The sequence below is a fragment of the Leptomonas pyrrhocoris genome (genome assembly GCF_001293395.1).
Source record: "Leptomonas pyrrhocoris isolate H10 chromosome Unknown, whole genome shotgun sequence".
In the NCBI taxonomy this organism is placed as follows: domain Eukaryota; phylum Euglenozoa; class Kinetoplastea; order Trypanosomatida; family Trypanosomatidae; genus Leptomonas; species Leptomonas pyrrhocoris.
The window spans coordinates 215,501-234,289 of NW_015438379.1; the positions used below are offsets into that span (position 1 = coordinate 215,501).

The window sequence follows — 18,789 nt, forward strand, 5'->3', positions numbered from 1 at the left end:
AGGTTGAGAAGAAAGAGAATGGCGTGTCAATTCAGGACTCATCAGCTGGAGCACTCGCACTGCGTTCACATGCAACGCCTCTGGATCGGTCGAATACGTGTAAAAACAAAAGAAGAAAAGAAGAAGGACTCTCCCTCCCTCTCTCTCTCTCCTTCCCTTTCAACCAGAAACACGAGCGCGTGCGCTCTTAGAGCGTGCCTCACACTTCAGCCAAGAGTGGTTAGCCAGTGTCCGATTTCTTTTAGCACTAGCAGGGAAGCAACGATACGTTGCTCTCCGTTTTTTTTTTGGGGGGGGGGAGAGGGTCTTTTGTTTTGCGTGCGTGCGGTTGAGGAACGCGGTCGGTGAATACATCTAATAAGGTGGAATACAATAATACACGTGGAGGAAACCAAGCAAAGGCCAAAAAAAAAGAGGAAGAAAAGGAAAAAGAAACGTAATCCCGGTGAGGCGATTCCGTTCTTTGGGTTGACATCGAACGCGTTGAAGCGAAGCGGCTGACGTGCACCTGTGAGAGCAGCGAACATTTTGATAGAGAGACTCGAAAGAGATAGCGAGAGAAGAACAAAAATAGAAGAGAGAAAGTCGCCTTTGTTTTTTAGCGAATCGGCAAACATAAGCAGAACATCAGGGCAAAGGAGGAGAAAGGAAAAACCCCTACAAAAGGAGGAAAGCCCACTTCAAACACACAAGCACAGCGTAAAACACGAGGGAGGGAAGGGGGGGGGAGGAGAAGAGAGAGAGAGCTAGTGCCTTTCACGCAGCACGCAAACAAAGAGAAGAAAGAACCACTCTGAAACAAGCGCAGAATGCACTGAAGTGAAACCAGAAAAAAAAAACAGAGATCGGAAAGAGAGATGAAAGGTTTCGCAGACGGAGAAGATAAAAGAACCGGCGCAGCATTGACCGGCGGTGAAATTCATTGGCACGGAGTGCAAACAAGAAAAGAAAAGAAAGAAAAAAAAGGCTCCCAACGTCCTCACAAACGCTTCGCGAGTTCCGTCTCGTGCTGCATCTCCAGTATAGCTTTTTGCAGCTCGTTAATGTACGTCACCAGCGCCTGCGTACCAAACAGGAAGGCTTCTAAGCTGTGAATGTCATGGTTCGTCAGCACAAACTCGCCCTTCTCGGGGTCGAAGAAGGAGATGTTGTTCAGTACTTCACTCTCGTCGAAGTGGCTCATGGGGTCTGGCTCGCCGTCCTGCACGCTCTGTAGCAGCTCCGCCGTGCGATCGGCGCTGTGGTCTGGCTTTCCGTCACCCCCCGCATGGCTCGTGGACTGGGGCGGGGGGTAGCGCATGCTGTTCATGCTTTGGCTCCCATAGGTGGCAGCTACCTGGCGGGAGGAGGCCTCGTCCGCGTCCTGCGCACCTGCCGAGCTCTTCCTCTCCTTCTTGGTGTCAGTCTTAACGCTCTTCTTTTCCTTGTGCGGAGATGCCGGGGCCTTCTCGAGTCCGTCGGGGGTGTCGCCGCTTCGGTGCGCGTCCTTTTCGTCAGAGCTGCTGTGCGTGGTGCCGCCCTCCCCATCGCCGCCGACCAGGATCTTCTTCTCCGTGCTGCCGGTGAGGTTCGAGCTGTCGCGGCTGTCCATCTTCCTGCCCGCCTTGCGTTCTTCCTCCTCAGGGGTGCTGCCGCCGCTGTTGCCGGCGGGGTGCTGGGCCGCATCGTCCGCCGCTGCCGGCGGTGGCTCCTGCTGCGGCGACCCCCGACCCTCCTTGCCCTCCAGCGGCGTCACCCCAAAAGGTGAGTTTGCGTCCTCGGCGGAGTGGGCGCCGACCGTGGCGACGGTGCCAAAGGACCCGGTGTGGGCTGCGTTGGGTGGCAGCGTCGGTGGGCCGCCCATCACCTTCCCCGGCAGCGCGTTACCGGGCTCTGCCACGCCGCCCAACACGCCCGCCGCGCGGCCGGCACCGGACACCACCGGCGTCGAGCTGGCCATGCGCACGTGCTTGCCATCCACATTGGCTCCGCCCTCCCCGAGCGGGCTCGTGGCGGCATCACTGCCGGTGTGCCGCTTCGGCGACAGCACCGCTGGCATCGAGAACGCCATGGACAGTCGTCCGCCTGCTTTGCCCTCTTTCCCTGTGGCTCCTGCGGCGGCAGCCCCTACGCTTTTGGTCCGCGCCCCGGACTTGCGATTTGGCCGGGGGTCGTCTTCGATGTCGCTGAAGTCGCTTGTGGCGCTGTGCCGATCGCTGCGAATGCCGCGGTGAGAGCGCGTGAAGGACGTGCTCGGGGTGCTGTGCCCACTCGACGTCTCGTCGCCACCGTTTTTCTCTCGCTTCCCTTTGCGGGCCATCGCGGACGAGTTGCGACGTGGTTTGCGCCCGCCGTCCTTTTTGCTCTTCTTTCCCTTCTTGGATGCGGCGGTGGTGCTGCTGACGTCGTCGCCTTGCATTTCCTCAGCGTCGAGGTCGTGCGCCTCCTTCGGCTTCTTGTTGAACAGGCTGCCCAGGAAAGAAGCGTTCTTGAGAACGGGATGATTTTTGATAAAGGACTTGTTGGAGAGGTTCAGGCTCTCGAGGTGCTCCACGTGCGGCTCCTCGCCCGCCTTCGACTTCCCGCCAAAGGTTTTGTTATTATCATCGTTGTCGCCGTCATTCCCGTCCTTGTCCGCGTGGTCGTCGTCCTTGTCTTTCTTCACGGCGATGTTGTGCTTCTTGCGCAGCTCAGCCGCCAAGCCGTCGTCGCCGCCGCGCACGGCCATCAGCCGCGCATCGTTATTGACCTGCGGAGGGGAGCCGGCCATGGAGCCTTTCGCCCCACCACCACTCACCGCTGCGGCCGCCGCCGCCGCCGTCATGGAGACACCGGTGTTTCGGCTCATGAAAGTGGTGTTCCCCAGCATCGACTTGTTAGTCCCGAAGGTGTTGTTCCCGACGCGGTTGGAGACAAAGGCCCGCAGTGCGGCCTCCTCGTCCTTGGTGAGTTCGTAGCCCAAGTAACCCTTCTTCTTCTTCTTGCCCTTCTTCTTGTGATGCTCCTCGTCGTTGTGGGCACTCTTGTCAGACGACGACGCATCACTCGAGGAGTCAGAGGAGTCGCTGTCTGCGCGGCGGTGTGTCGCCTTCTTGCGGCGGGTCTCCTCCTTCTTCTGCCCCGCAGTGTTCGCCTCGTGCTTGTCCCTGTCGTCGTTGGTGCTCTTCTTAAGCACAGAAGTACTCGCACCGTTGGTGTCGTTCTTTCCTTCCCCACCGCCCGCGCCTCCATCGCCACCGCCGCCACCGCTACCACCGTTATTGTTGTTGTTGCTCTTGTCCAGCCCAGCCCCAGAAGAAAAGGTGCGGTTGTTCGTGGTGGGAGGGGGATGGCCGCTGCTGCCGGGACTGCCCTCACCGTGGCCACCGTAGCTGGGGTCGTAGTAGTCATCGTCCTCCGCGTAGGAGCTGCGGAAGGAGCCGCTGTCCTCCTCACCCTCTTCATCCTCGTCGTCGCTATCCTCACCCGCCACCTTGCGCGTGATGGTGCGGATGTAGGTGTCCTCAATCGCCTTGTGCGCCTCCACCATCCCGACGCGCAGGCGGGTCAGGTGGGACGTCGGCACCACCGTCGTGTTGCTCAGCGACAGCAAGTAGAGGTCGATGGCTGCGTAAATGAGGTCGGACAGGTCGCGGGCGTGAGGAGAGATGCGATGCAGCACCACCCAGTGCACGGACAACTCCATCGTCGAGTCGGCGCGGCTGGACATGAAGGTGTGATAGGCGAAGCGCATCATCGACAGCGCCAGCCACAGCTTCCGCTCCGCCTCCACGATGCGCTTCCACGCGTCTTCCGGGTACTCCACGGAGCCCATCGTCGGCTCCTCGATGGCGCCCGGTATGAACCGCACCTGCGTCCGCACCTTCTTATTCATCTCCAGCAGCAGCGCCGAGACATCCGCGGTGACCTCGCTGGGGTCGTAGGGCATGTCCAGGTTGCGCAGCATGCGTGTGATGGACTCGCGCGCGCAGCGCAGCGAAAAGTTGAGACTCATCTTCACCTTGGTGCGAGCCCGCATCGGCCACAAAATGGTCACTACCGCGAAGTACATGAGAATCGCGAAGCAGTTCTGTTGGATACGCACCATGGCGGCGTTCTGGTTCGTGTACTGCGTGCACACTGAAATCGTACTGCAGACAATAGCGTTACCCAGCGCGTAGAAGCCCGGGGCGGCCTGCACGTAGGCGCCAATGAACGAGATGCATATGATAAAGATGTACAGCACCCACCGACGGCCGTCAGCGATCTGCACGGAAAGCAAAGACGCCATCGAGCCCAGCACGGTGCCGAGCAGACGCCCCGAGGCGTAGTGGAAGCTCTCGGAGCCGGTTGGGTTGTAAATGAGGGCAATCACCGACGCACCCGCCATGGGGCTGACGGAGTCGTTGCCGAGTGCGTACACTTGGAAAATGCAGGGCAGCACCATGCACACCGCTAGCTTGATCGCCTCCTTCAGACGACGCGGGATGGTGCGACGGCGCACGACGGTGAGGGCGAGGTTCTTGAAGGCGGAGATGACGCTCTTGACGTCGCGAACGGGGAAGAGAAGCGCGTTCCGGAACGTGCTCGGCGGGTTTGCTGTCTCCTCAAACTGGCTGATCACCTCGCACATCTCGTCCACGCTAAACATGAAGAAGCCGAGCAGGATGTCGGACTCGTCGGTTTCGTAGTTCTCGTTGGTCAAGACCACGTCCTCACGCACGCGGGAGACCGCCTCCTGGAAGCGCTCGCGTGCCTCACGAAAGAACTGAATCTCCTGCGGCGTGACAATGCGCTCAAAGTCGCAGATCTTCAGCACCATGCTGTCCATCGCGGAGGAGATGATCGCTAAGTCGTCGCCAATCTGTTCGCCAAACGCGTTGCACATCGGCGTGTCGACGGAGCTCGGGTTGTCTGCGATGAGCTCCACGACGTGGTTGAGGGAGCCGAGAATGTTGTGGATGGACTTGCAAAAGTTGAAGCGGTTTGTCATGCAGGCCATGTAGGCGCCGGTGTGCGGCTCGTAGCCGGACTCGTCCAGCGCCGTCTCGATCTTGCCGATGCACTTCTCAGCGGTGGCGCGGAGTTGGCGCAGGCGCATCACATTCAGCTCACGCTCGAGCGGGGCGCGCACCCAGAAGCTCGACAGCGTGCCCTGCAGGCCAATGCTGAGACTGTTGGACATCGCCTTGATGTAGTGCCGGCCGATGTCGCTCGACCAGCGAATGAAAGGCACGAGGAAGGCTGCCGTGCCAAAGGCAAGTGCAATGAGGAGCCCTTCGTAGTACTGCCCGACGTAGTGGAAGTTGGTGCCTGTGTGGTCGGTGAGGTACTGCATGATGGTGGAGGCCAACACGTAGGCCGTCGTCTTCTTTGTCTCCTCAGCAACAAAAGAGGAGAAGAGCGTGAAGACGAAAAGCAATAGCAGCAGCAGCCAGTCCGGGCCCGGCTGGATGGCGACGACGATGATGAGAAAGATGAGCCCAAATGAGAAGCCTTTGAGGGCGATAATGAGTTCACGCAGGCCGCTGCCGAAGGTGGGCATGGTGATCCAGAAGGCGTTGAAGGCCAGGGAGGAGGCCATGGGGAACTGGTTCGTCGTGGCCGGCTCAAGAGCGAGCACCATCGTCGGCAGCACCGTCAGAAGAGAGCCGCGGACGGCCCAGTCCAGCTTCTCCCAAAACCGCGGTGTGCTCAGCAGGGCGAAGAAGCGGGTACCAAAGCCGGTCATGGGCAGCTGCCGGCGCTGATCCCACGGGATGGCGTGCAGAGCGTTGATGTTGCGTGTGCGGAAGTTGCGCTCATCGCGCTCGTCCTCGTCGCCCTCGGCGTCCATCTGCTTCTTCAACTCCTTCGACTGGGTCGGGGCAGGGTTGCCCATGTCTCCACGCTTCGAGTGCATCTTTCGCCCATTGTTGCCGCTACTGTTATTGTTATTGCTGCTACCGCCACCACCACCGCCACCACCACCGCCACCGCCACCGCCGCCACCGGCCCCCGCACTGCCACCGGATGTACGTGGCGTGACGGCCTTCTGCTCTTCGCTGGCACGCAGCACCCCCTTGCTGCTCCCGCCCCCGTTTCCGGAGCCGAGGGAGGCGGTCCCCACCCCACCCCCTGACGTTTCCTTGGCGTGCAAGCCCGCGGCGTTGGAGGCTGACCGCATCTGAAACAGATTTGCCAGTCTGTGCTCCGCTGTGCCGATCTTCGAGTTCAACGACCCGTGCAGAAAGCCAGGGAGGCCGCCCTGCTCGGAGCGGGACGTGAAGGTGCCGGTGGCGCTGCCGAAGTTGCTCCCGTTCGTCACCGTCTCCGAAGCCGTGATGACGCCGCTGTTGCTGCCTGTCGCCCCACGCAAGGTGCTCGGCATCGCCGTGACGGCGTGGCGGCCGCCACCGTAGGCGCTCACACCGCCGCCGTTGGCTGTCGACCGGATGTGCCCTGTGCGACGGCTACCGCTCTGCTCGGAGAGAGCACGACCGTACCGCGCCGTGGTCTGAATCGCCTCCTCCTGCGCGGTTAACGTGGGCATCCGCGTCGGGGACGGCGTCCCCAATCGCGGCGTCGGCGAGTTTGGTCGGCCTCCCGCCACGCTGTAGGCGACAAGCGGCTGCAGACCGCTGCGGTCGTTGCTCTTGAAAGCGCTCGCGTGCTGCGCCTCCAGAGCGCGCAGTTTGCCAGCTGTCAGCGTTCCCTGTTGGCCGGCCTGTCGGGTCTGCATCCCTAGCTTACTCTGATCGTACGGGAGGACGGGGTCGTAGAGGGCGAGGTCGTCGTTGCCGCGGTTCGATTTCATCCGCTCCACCGCACTCAGCCATAGCGGCTGGATGGCGCTGCTGCTGCCGCCGCTACTGCCCGAGGGTGTGTAGCGGCTGGAGGTGTGCGTGCCGGTCGTGCCCGGCGATGACTCCGTAGCGCGCACGACACCGCGCTGACGGGACCCGACACTCAGCGCCGGCCCGCTCGACCGCGATGGCGAACGCCGCCCGGTGCCGGCGAGCGAGTCGAAACTGTACGGCTGCGGCGCCGCGGCGGTCGAGAGGGTGGTGGCGTTGCCGCGGTCGCCGAAGAGGTGGCGAGACCCGCTCTCGGAGCGGCTGTGGGCCATCCCCGGCTCCCGCTGCGTCGGCGACACAACGGAAGACGACGACGCGAGCACCGATGGGTACCGGTGGTGGTTCAGGGAGGTCTGGGTGCCAAAGTTGGGGCTTGCGCCATTACGTTGCATCGGACTGTAGCCCGCCTGCGCCGCCGCGCCACCGTTGAGCATCGGAGACGGCGAGGTAAGGTCACTAAAGTGTGAGTTTAACGAGTGACTGGAAGTGGTGCGCGCGAGATGCATACTTGGAGACCCCGGGCGTGCGCTGCCGGCGGCGGCGGGCATCGTCGCGGGTCCGACCGGAGACCCCCCGACCGGCGAGGTGGGTGGAAACGTGCCGTTCGAGTTGCGGCGCTGCGGCGAGCGCGGGGCTACAAGTCCGGCAGTACCGGTGTTGCCCGACGCTGACGAGGAGGAGGTCGTTGCCACCAACATGGAAGGCGCCTTCACCGTGAGACTTGCCGGTTTCGTCGGGAGAGGCGCGGCGGTGCCGGGGTTGGAGGCGGACTTCGTGACAGTTGGGATGGGTGGCTTCGAGCTCGACACGAGAGGACTCGATTGGGTCGCCGTGAGGATGCCACCACTGTCCCCGTGCGCGACGGCGGAACGCCGAGACGGTGCAACCAAAGAAGAAGTCGCCGAAGCATAAAAGGCGGCGTTGCTCTTCGGGTCTTGATGCGTCGTAGCAGTCAAAGGGTGTGCGGTGAAGGAAGAGGAGCTCGCCTGTCCCTGCGGCTGTGCCACGATGGACGGCACCGCATTCGTGTGGTGGGGAGACGTGCTCGCCGAGACATCAACCGAGTTGGACTCCGTCTTTGGAATGGACACAAAGCTAGAGTTGGCGCTCACGTGCAGGGTATCGGTGCCGCGGTGGAAGGAGCTGGGGGTAAAGGTCTGATTCGCCACTGGCGGCCCCGATAGGAACTGCTCCACGTCGGTGGGGGCTTGATAGCTGTTGAAGGGCCGCGTCGAGGCAAACGTCGTGCTGTTGCCCAGGGGCTGGCCAAAGGAGTCGTTCGTGAAGCTCGTGGAAAAGCCCGCGTACGGCCGGGATCTGTGTGGGTGGAGAGCGTCATTGTCGGAGTGCTCGTCGAGAGATTGCAAGTTCGAGGAATCTGCGCTGGTCTCTCTCTTCGGGCGTTGAGAAGAGTGGAGGGCGTCGTTTGCGACGTCGTCGCCACTGCTCACGTCAGATCCTCCCACCGGACTGGCTTCTCTGGACGCCATGATGATTGCTGTGCGACAGCGTTTTGAAGGATGTTTTCTTTTTCAATAAAGAAAAAAAAAGAAGCGGAGGGAATCAAAATGACAGGCCTTTTATCAATAGAAATAAGGTCAAAACAGTTAAAAAGGGGTGTTAATTACCGAAAGATCCAAAAGCGATGTGAGGGTGAAAGTAACTATAAAGAGAGAGAGATAGACAAAACGAAAAGCTGCTTAGAAAACACGGTTTTTCGTGCGTGAATAAATATATATATATATGTGTGTGGGACAAGACGGATACGTGTTTATATAAATAATAGCCGCTTGTACACTTCAAAAGGAAAAAGAAAAACAGAAGTGAGAAAAAGGGGAGAAAAAACACAAAAAGAGAATAATGATCAAAGAAAGAAAACAGAAATCCTCGAAAGGTTGAATTCCACGTGTGTGTGTGTATGTGTGTCTGTCTCTCTCTCTCTCTCTCTGCAGCTCTCGTGTGGTAAAGAAAGAAGAAGAAAAAAGCCCCGCAGAGCAATTCAGCTGAATTACGTACAACAGCAAAAGGAGACCGAAATTGTTTCTGCGTTGTTAGACGAACACGATTTTCTTCTTTCCTACTGCGAGCCTTAGGTTCCTTCTGTTTTCTCTCTTGTGGACGGAAGAAGAGCCTCCAGTAATGGAGCGACACTGACGAATGCGGCGTATCACAGTGCTGGATATCGCCAGCTCCCAGGGTCTTCTCTGCACTGATTCACAGCAAAACTCTACTGGAAAAAAAAAAGAAAGAAGTGAAGTGACAACGCCAAAAGAAAAAAAAGAAAGAGAGCGAGCTTATAGCCACGTTGGCTCTGAGCTGATTGTTTTTCCTTTATATAACAACAATAATAATAATAATGATGGTGTAGAAGTGTACAAGGATGAAGCAGCCGCTACGCAGGCTTGAAAGACGACACGAACACTACCGATTATGCTGCTGCTGTCGCAACGGAGTCAGCGAGAGTGGAAATGGCATGTTTGCAGCGCAGACGCAACAGCCGTCAGGAAAGCCAGCGACAAGAGAGTGAGGGAGCGCGACAGTGAAGATGAAGAAGAAGATGAGGAGAACGACAACAAGAAAAAAAAAAGAAGGAAACACGTGAAAAGGAATAAGCCAAAGATGCATTTTGTGGTGCTATCTTTGGCTTCTCAAGAGCCGGTGCTGTCCATGTTGGGCACACACAGACGCACACTAACACATAAGAGTTCTCAGCAAGTGAGTTCGTCTTGGTTAACAGGCAAAAAGGAAACTGGGCAGCTTTGATGATACACATTCGTTTACCACGGTTATTTCTTTGCTGTTTCTTTTCTTGGTACTTTTGTTTTCAAAGGATCGTAGTTCTAAAAGAGAGCGCAGCAGCAGCAGGACACAGGACAGGTTAATAAGCAAATGGGCTAGGCGCCCGTCTACCAGCGACACGGTCGGCGGTACTGCTACGGGGCTGCAGCGCTGTCAACGCCAGAGTGCGGTTTCCAGCACCCCAGCGGTACAAAAAGTATAAGTTGAGTCGCGCGGCCCGCTGCAGGGCAACCGTGCACTCTGCCGGCACGCACAGATCATAAGCAACTCGTTCGTAGAGGGGGATGCACAGGTAGTACAGCTTGAGGAACTGCAGCGCGCGGGCGACGTTGTAGAGCACCTCCCCGGCCGCACTCGACGGCTCCACGGAGAGCCGCAACTGCTGATACCGAGTGAGGTAGTAAATCGCCGCCGACACACACGCCTCACGCAGCCGGGTGCGCTTTTGATGACTGCAGAACAAGTAAGACACACCCACCATGAAATTGAGAAAGACATCCGACGGTCGCTCCTGCAGCGCCACCAGGTACAAGTTCAGCACTCGGGTGTAGCTGCGGGTTTGGTGGTACCTGTTCGCCAGCAGCACGAGCAGAGCCGGGTCGCCGTAGCCGTCCGCGACGGCCCGGTACAAGATGGAGCTGCGGTCCTCGCAGCGATTGAGCACGCCGTGCATCATCTCCACCACCGCACGCCGCCGCTCCTCCGCCGTGTCCTCCTGCAGCAGTCGTAAGCCAACCCGGTAGGCATCTTCGCCCTCTCCGGCAGCAAGGGCAGCGCGCAGCAGGGCGAGGCGAAGCGGTCGCCCGAGTCGGTGCCCGAGCTGCCGCAGACGCCGCCTTTGCTGAAAGTGTGTGAGGGCGACGAAGGCGAACTCGCGCGCCTCCGTGAACTTGCCCACGGCGCTGTAGCAGTCCACCACGGCGACGGCGAGAGCGATGAAGCCAGCCTTGCCCAAAACCTCCATGGCTTCCTGGAGGGTGACTTTGTCCCCCAGCCCGGTCCCACCGTTGACGTTGTTGGTCGCCTCCGCCAGGGCCTCCCACGGCTCGCTTGCGTCCTCCTTGCCTTCCGCGCCGAGCACCCCGCCGCCTGGGGCGAAGCTGGAGGCTTCCAGAAAGAGCTGCGCCATGGCGGGGTCGTCGAACTGCTTACTCACCTCTTCGAGCGACGGCAGCTCGAAGGAGTCTGGTGCCGTGTCCGTCAACGCGTTCTCCTCGTTCGCTGTCGTGCTGTTGCTGGCATCGCCTTTGCCTTCTTCATCGTCGTTCCTCCTCTCAGAGTCCGCTGCGATCTGTTCTGCCTGCGTCAAAAACCCTTCTAGCTCTTCCATGTCCCTTTCCTTCTCGTTCAGAGTGGTGTAGCTGGATGGGACCGCGTGGCCGCCGCCGTCGCCATCCTCCTTCCTGGTCCTCTTCCGCGTGCTCCTCCCGGCAGCACGGGTGGACTTGGGAACTTCGGTGGCGGAAGCTCCGTCCTCACCCGCACGGACATGTCTGGTCGCCTCCGGAGGAAAGGGGGACACAGGTTGCTCGTTGTCTCCCTCGTTCACTTCGGCCGGTTCTGCTTTCACTGCCTCCACCGCTTCGTCCTCGACCTTCGCCTTGTCTTCTGTTGTCCAGAAGGCTGCGGGAGCCATGTGAAGAATCGCCTCCCGTCGCTCCTCAGCCGTTTTCGGCCCTGTCACAGACTCCGGCTTCTCTCCGTCAACCGTGTCACCTTCTTCCTCTGCCGCGGCGGGCGCTGCGTCCGTCGCGTTTGTGTCGGCCGTCGCCTTCACCTTTCGCGGCCGGCGCCGGTTGAACTGAAAGATGGTCGACGTGTCCTTCATGCGCTCCTCCGCCTCCTTCTTGTCCCATCCCGCGGCAACCGAGGCGGCAGCGGAGGCGCCGTAGACGGTCGTCGTCAGCGACTCCAACCCGCGGCGGGACAGCTGCTGCCGCGCCACCGACGACGACGCTCGAATCGAAGCAGCCAACGAGAAGGAGGTGCGGGCCGCGACGCTGCTGCCGGCCGCGCCCTTCACCATACCAGCCAGGCTGGACGCCGGGATAATGGCGGAGCTTGCACGTGTCATGGTGGGCAGGTAGAGCGCCGCGGAGGAGCGCCGCGACGACGTCCCTGGTGCGACGGACTGCGTGTCGCCGTCCTCCTCACTGGACAGCAGCACCTCAAAAATGGAAACGCCCAGCGCGATGGCCTCCACGTAGCGCTTCGCGCTCTGGAAGACCTGGACAAGAAACGCACCGAGCTGGATGCGCTGCAGAGCCGGCTCGTTCTCCCGCAACGAGAGCACCCCCACGGCGGCGGCGGTGTCGTTGCGTTGGTAGAAGAAATACCGGCCGAGCAGCATGCGCGCCTGCAGGTGGGTTGGCTCCAGCTCCAGCACGCGCTCTGCGTAGAGCTTCGCCTCGTCGTACATCTCTCGCGCGTAGGCGCATTGCGCCTCTCCGAGGTAGGCTGCGGCGAGCACCGTCTTGACGTCGCCCTCCTCCGCTCGCAGCACGTCGAGGGCCTCGGTGGTCGCCTGCACCTGCCCCACCGATGCGGTGTCCTGCATGAGCGCCAGCTCCATCTCACGCACCCCGACTTGCTGGTGCAGGCGACTGTACGCAAATTGGTGATAGCGAGAGAGGGAAGTGTACAGCTGTGCTGCTTCAGCATGCATGCTGACCTTCTGCAACGACACGGCGGCGTCGAGCAGCACGTCACCGTAGTCCTCCATGGAACAGGTCTCAACGAGATGCTGGAACACGTCACGGCACGGCTGCTCCCATACGCCGCCAAGAAAGGCGTAAGCAACGCCAAGGCGGACCAGCAGATCCGGCGGCAACTCCATCACATCCACCTCCAAGCACCCGGCGGCCATGTTTAGGAGCTGCACCGTGTCGCTGAAGCTGCCCTGCTCATTCAGCAGCTCCGCATGCACGTTGACCAGGGTGAGTAAATTCTTCTTACTCTGCTCCGTCGGGAGCTCAATGCGCTCGCCGTACAGTTGATGAATGACGCCGCCTGGCCGTGGCCCCGCTTGGCTGGACGTGCCGCCACTGCTGTCACCGACACCCGTGCCGAATGTCGTAGGAGACGCGGGGGAGGCCGGAGAAGAGGAGGTGAGCACGTCGTCGAAGCTGAACTCGTCGAGCGAGGTGGCCGCTGGCGAGAAAAGAGGAGGTGGAGACGCGGTCTTTTCTTGTGTGGCGTTGTCTTCGCCATCCTCCTCTCCGCCAAAGAAACGCACCCGCTTCGACACACGCTGACCAGACGTCGGCTGCTGCGGCGACGACGACGATGGCGAGTCGGCGCCCAGAAGCTCGTCGTCCCCTTGGTTGGTCGCCATGTTCGGAGCCTCGATGCTGTCCTGTGTGGTAAGTGGTGCCTCCGCAGTTGCTGGGTTGGGAGGGGGTTGAAAAGCGTACTTGACGCTGCTCTCGACCAGCCGCTGTAGGGACGTCCATTTCCCCAGTTGGAAGTACAGCGAGGAGAGCAAAGCGAAGACTTCAAAGTCACGGCACCGGCTGCTGTTCCAAAGCGGCACCAGAACGTTCGAGGCACGTCGCACCTCGCCCAGGCCGATCAGTAGATCCGCCAACTGCAGCTGCAAAGCACGATAGCGTGTCTTATCCTTTTCGAGAGCGGACATGCGTTGGAGGCACACCACAGACTTAAAATAACGCTGCTGGGACATGAATTCGTGCAGCAGCTCCTCCCACAGAACAATGTCGCGCGCCAAAAAGGCTTGCAAGAGACGGAAGTCGTTGGCGCGGTCAAACTTGCCTTTCGACTCGGCAATAACGGCGAGCAGCGCAAACAGGTGCGCCGTCGGACGAATGCGCAGCGCCAGCGTTGCCGCCTGCTCCGCCGCAGAGGCGTCGCCCTTCAAGAAGAAGTCCTGTGCGGCTGTCACGTGCGCTTCGAACTCGCGGTGCAGCGCGCCAGAGGAAAAGTCGGCGCGACGGGACTCGCGAACGCGCTTGACGAGCGAGTTCGTGCGGCCATCACCCCCCTCACCGCCGTCTCTCTTCTCCTTCTTCTTTGGCGGCATTTTTGAATCCACAAGACAATAAGCGAATTCAATCGATCTATGAGGTATTTGGTCTTCTCGTTTGTCGGCGTCCACACAGGTGAAAGCCGGAGAAAACACGCACAAGCAAATAGCAGCGAAGGTAACTTTGCATGCGCTTGCTCCGTGCAACACTTTTCTAGTAGTTTACTGCACTTGAATGCGACCGTGGTCGGTGAAGATGCGCTTGAGCACGGAATGGAAGAGGGAGAAGAAGAAGAAAAAGGTAGGAGGTTGGTGAGTGAAGAACGCGTACATACTTCTTTTTCTTCTTCTTTGTAGGAGTGGGTCATTGAGCAGCTGTTCCACAGAGACGTAAATCGAGTACAAACGTTGAATACATTAGAAGTTATAATGAAGTACGTCGACTAACACGCGTCTCTCTCAAGGGCAGAGAAGCGCCTGCATTGCTTTTCTCCCTTACGCATGTGAGCGTGGTAAAAGAAGGAAAGACACGCACTTCTTGTCGTAGCCGTCGTGCGAGGAAAATGAGATAGAGGCCATGCATACCCATCAACCCTCCCCCTTCATGTCAGTATTCCGCCGGCGTTTCTGCTTTAGTCTTAATAAAAGCGTTCATTACAATCATTTCCAACAGCGAAGAGGGCTTTTTTAAAAAGAAGACTCACAGAACCACAGGGCATGAGCGTCCCGTGTCTGCAACGAACAGTGGTGCATCTTCATAGTCTTCCCTTTTTGCCCCCCCCCCCTCTTCCCTCCACTTCCCCCTCCAAAAACGACCGCTTTTACCCTTTCTCTGCCTTCCGCACCGCTGCAAACTTCCCGCTTATCTAACACTTTCCTTGCGTCCTTTTCTTTTCAATAAAAAGCCCAATTGAAGAGAAGGAAGGCAGCACCGCACACATATAGAGGATACGTATATACAGCGCTTTAGAGAAGCGCGCCGCAGCCAGCGGGGAGGTGAGAACGTGCGGTGCAGAGAAGCGAAGCAGCTGCGTCATCGAAGCTACCCTGAAAGCACGCTTCTTTTCTCTCTTTTTTTTTTTACGGAAGTCGACGTGTCGACAGAAGAAAAAAAGAGGCAGATTAAACGCAGAGAGCTCAGCAGCTCTCCGGTCACCACCGGGGGGAGGGGAAATCTACACGTTTGGTGCAACACGGTTTCAGCAAATGAACCCGACCACGGCAACAATAGCATCAATAGTACGGCAAAAGAAAGAAGAAGAGCGAGCGCAGCCCATCTGCGAAACGTGCGTCACCGCAACGAGAACATCAACAACCGTTGTTTTGTCTACTCAGTTTCGATACGAAGCTGAGTCACATTATCGCCTCCGATCCCTCCTTACAACTTGCCGGTGAGCTTCACGAAGAAGTGGAGGAGAATGACCGTGACGATAAACCCACCGCACGCGACGAGGAGCTGCATGGGAGCGATGGTGAACCCGGTCGGCTCTAAGTCATTCACCGGCTGGCGGGGGCCTGCACCGGCCTGGGCGGCGCGACGCTGAGTGACACGCATGACGTACGGTTAAGAAAAGTGAAGATTTGATTTGCTGAAAAAAAAAAGGAAAAAGAAACGCCGAGAAAACGAGCTTCTCTTCCTTTAGAAAATACAAATATATATGAGGATGGAGTGGGTGATGAATCCCGAGAACAGAAAAGCGTGGTAATTACACTAGACATTGTGTGCGCGTGTGGCACAGACGAAGAGAAGGAAAGGAACAGCGGAGAGGCATGAGGAAGGAAGAGACGCAGTAGCGAAACGCTTTATTAGAAAGGCACCAGTGGCGTTAGAGTGGTCGAACGGGGGAGGATCGAAGATGTCGGCAAAACATCGCCTCCTTCGTTGACAATGTGCAAAGATGGATGCCCTTCGCCTCCGTACGTGCGAAGCCATCAAGATATCAATGAGAATCAAGGTTTGGGCAAAGCACGCTTGCGGAGCTCGCGCTGTCAGAAGAAGCTCATCACTTCACGTAATCCTCTGAAATCTTCCATGGAATAAGCGGGAAAGAAAAAAAATAAGATGAAAAGGTACAAAAAACAAATAGAGGAATCCACTTCGAAAGCAAAAAAAATCATGGCACTTACACAAATTGGGACGCCACTGGCAACTGTCATGTTGGCTGTTTTGCGGTCTGCTCCACGTAAAGTCGTTTGTATTTCGTCCGCTCTTCAGCGATCAGCGCCAGCTGGCGTTCCTTGTCCAGCAATGCGCCAAGCAACTCCTTACACTTTCTCTCAGCCAAGACGACCGCCGACCTACTCGCATCCGAAGTGTCCTTGGCAGACCACGGCATACAAACGCTTTTGTGTGACCCAGGGACGTCTGTTGTCATCGCAAAGGTCGGCGGGGGAAACGCAAGCTGCCGCCGCTGCTGTTCCTGATGTTGTGCCTGCTTTGTGGCCTGCGTCGCCTTTTCTAGGGGCGCGGCAAGTTCTCTTCCTTCAGGCGCCAGAGCCGGGTCATTGATGCAGCCCGCATCGGTCGGAGGAGAAGCAATACAACTCGGGTTTATTTCGTTGTCTGCGCCCGCCTCCTGTGTCCTTCTCGCCGCCTCTGTCACTGCATGCGGTGCAGGACCCGTATGCAACGGAGACCGACTCAGCTGTGGCTGAGACGGCATTTGAATGATCAAATCTTCAGCTGGTTCCTCTTGTGGCTCGAATTCTGGCGTTTCGACCCTCACCCTGCCACTTCCAACCGCCGCCGTTGCATCGCCAGCACAGTCATCCTGAGAAAGACCACTGGCGTCGGTGCTGCTCGCAGAACTTCTATCGACAGTGCCAGTTGTAGTATTCACCACGCTCTTCTCTGCCGCTTTTCCATTTGAGTCTTTCGCTGCAGATGCGTTTGTTAGTGCAGAAAGCACTGAAGCATCCGCCATGTTATAGGCGCTTTCCGCGGTATCCGCATGCGGACGGGATGGCGCCTGATGTGGGTGTGGTGGGGAGTGGAAACGTGGTGCCGGCGATGACCCATTGGAGGCGTGAACGCACTCAGGGTGTTGGTTGCCGGGTCCAGGGAAGAAAGGGCTGTGTGACGGCGACACCTGCGTGGAGCCAACGCCAGTGGCAGCAGCGTGTTTCTCCGAAGTGTCGGCGGACACGAGAGACGAGTCGTCCAGTTGTCGGCACACGCGGTTTCGCCATCTGTGCAGTTCGGCTGCTCGCGTCCTCCAGCGCTTTTCGGCGACAAGTGCTGCGTCCAGCTCCCGACGAGTAGCGGTGTGGGTTGCTTTCTCCTCGTGGAAGGCGCGCCGCAACGCGTCGACAGTTTCTCGCCAGGTTGTCTGCAAGCACGCTTTCACGTCCGTGTCTTCGACGCTGCAGTTTGATTCAGCTAGATGCCTGTCGTCTCCGTTCTCCGTCTTGCGTACTTCGGCGTCCCTCTCACTTCCTCGCGCCGCGTTGATCTGCACCGTCAGCTCTGCCTCCCGTTGCACCCATTGTCGTTGTAACTGGTGATGCGCCGCCCAAGCCTCGGTGCACTCTTGTCGCAACTGTGCGACGACCACCTCGTAGTCGTCCAATGCCATATAGCAACGGCGCAGCTCTCGCTGCATGAGGATGAACTCTCCGATGGACTGCTCGCTGTGCATGCAACGACCGTCACTGCAGAACGAGGTCGGCGTTACTTCCTTTGATAGTAAGACGTTAAGACGCCGAGCACCGGGAGAGGCCTTTATTGTGCTGGATGTCGTTGTCTTTTCGAAGCTGGTACCTTGCGTTACTGCCGAAGCGTCCGTTAGTTGACTTGTTTCTCTGCACTCAGACCTTTGTAACGGGTCTTGTAGCGTGTGGGTCTCGGCGCGCGCTGTCGCTGAAACGCCTTCCTTGTTGACGTGCGTGCTCTCCGTGTCGCTGGCAGACTGTCCATGCTCCATCAGGCGCACGCGCATTACGGGTACCCGTGTGCCAGAAGCTGTTGCTCGCTTGGGTTGGAAAGAAGGTTGGTTGTAGGTCGGTGGTCTTGCCTGTTCCTGTATCGCCGCTGCGTCCGCTCTAGTGAGTGAGTTGCTTGCCGGAGAGGCGCGAGCAGCAGTCGACTCTTCTAACAAAGAAGGAGACGATCCGACATCGCTGGAGAGAGCTGCCGTAGGTTTTGGTAGCAGACTACGACGAGCATACCCTGTTCGTTGCTTCGCGGTCTCACCCTTTACAGCAGACGACGGCAGCTGCGGAGCTCGTGTAGGAGATGAGGCGCTGCGTGGTGACGCGCGCCGCAGGAATCTGGCCTGTGAAGTGCGATAGCGGTGCAGAAGAGGTGCCCCGCTTTTGAAACCTTCCGCAGCGGGCAGCACGTGAATCCTTAACTCCGGCCTTGACATCGTAGAGGACAGAGGTTGCGAGACAGAACGATAAGGAACGACCGCCGGCTTTGCCGGTGCGGAGCGTTGGGACGGGCTGCGACTCAAGCCCGCAGAGCTAGGCGAGGTTGCGATGCGATTCTCTACACTGATCGAAGGAGAGTTTTCTACACGGCCGATTTGTGCCACTTGAAGGATAGTCTTGCTCGCATCGGCTTGCGTTTCGCCCAGCTGCTGGCGTTTGTGCACACTGGTTGGGTAGTAGTTGAATTCGCCGTCTGCGGAGCGGTAGCCCGCCCCGCCAGCGCGCTGCGAGACCACAGCAGGAGAGGGTGACCTCCGTACGCCGGAGAAAGACTCGTGCATGTTCACTGTTAATAATAATAATAATAGTATGGTGCGATCAAAAAGAGTTAAAAATGTGACTCCAGTCAAACTCTTTGCGTCAACGGCAGTTATACACTCTATGAATACTGTTTGATTTAACTTTCAAGCAAGCAGTTCAAAACTCAAATTCTATGTCTTGGCGTCTATCTATTCGACTCTATAACAAGATTGTTCTAATTGTGTCCCCCCACGTGTCTAGCAAAAGCTGTTGAAGTGCTTTGCTAGTTTCACCTTGAAACAAATAATAATAATATAAAAGGCTCTCTCAGGAATGCTGTCTTCTACGGCTCTGATTGCGGCAACGACGGCCTACATAGTAAATTCATTGGATTTTGGTCAACGGAAAAGCAATGGGACAAATGAATCAGTTAGGGAGAGGAGAACAGAGAAGAAATATGTGTGATGGGCATCTCTACCTCTACTTGAGCTGCATTCTGAGTCCTTGAGCCAATTGGTTCTCCTATATTGTCGGCTTTATTGT

The 18,789-nt window shown here is 58.1% G+C and overlaps 3 protein-coding genes across 3 annotated transcripts; all 3 read right to left on the minus strand.

Moving 5' to 3' along the window:
• Positions 1-979: 979 nt before the first annotated feature.
• On the minus strand, positions 980-8,284 carry ABB37_08284 (hypothetical protein; the record flags this gene model as incomplete). The annotated part of the gene is made up of 1 exon (XM_015807235.1): positions 980-8,284. One exon carries the CDS (start codon positions 8,282-8,284, stop codon positions 980-982), a length of 7,305 nt encoding a protein of 2,434 aa, XP_015654184.1.
• Positions 8,285-9,672: 1,388 nt separating this feature from the next.
• On the minus strand, positions 9,673-13,837 carry ABB37_08285 (hypothetical protein; the record flags this gene model as incomplete). The annotated part of the gene is made up of 1 exon (XM_015807236.1): positions 9,673-13,837. The coding sequence occupies exon 1, from the start codon at positions 13,630-13,632 to the stop codon at positions 9,673-9,675; it is 3,960 nt and encodes a 1,319-aa protein (XP_015654185.1). The 5' UTR covers positions 13,633-13,837.
• Positions 13,838-15,728: 1,891 nt separating this feature from the next.
• Positions 15,729-18,618, minus strand: ABB37_08286 (hypothetical protein; the record flags this gene model as incomplete). The annotated part of the gene is made up of 1 exon (XM_015807237.1): positions 15,729-18,618. The coding sequence occupies exon 1, from the start codon at positions 17,175-17,177 to the stop codon at positions 15,729-15,731; it is 1,449 nt and encodes a 482-aa protein (XP_015654186.1). The 5' UTR covers positions 17,178-18,618.
• Between the last annotated feature and the right edge of the window lie 171 nt (positions 18,619-18,789).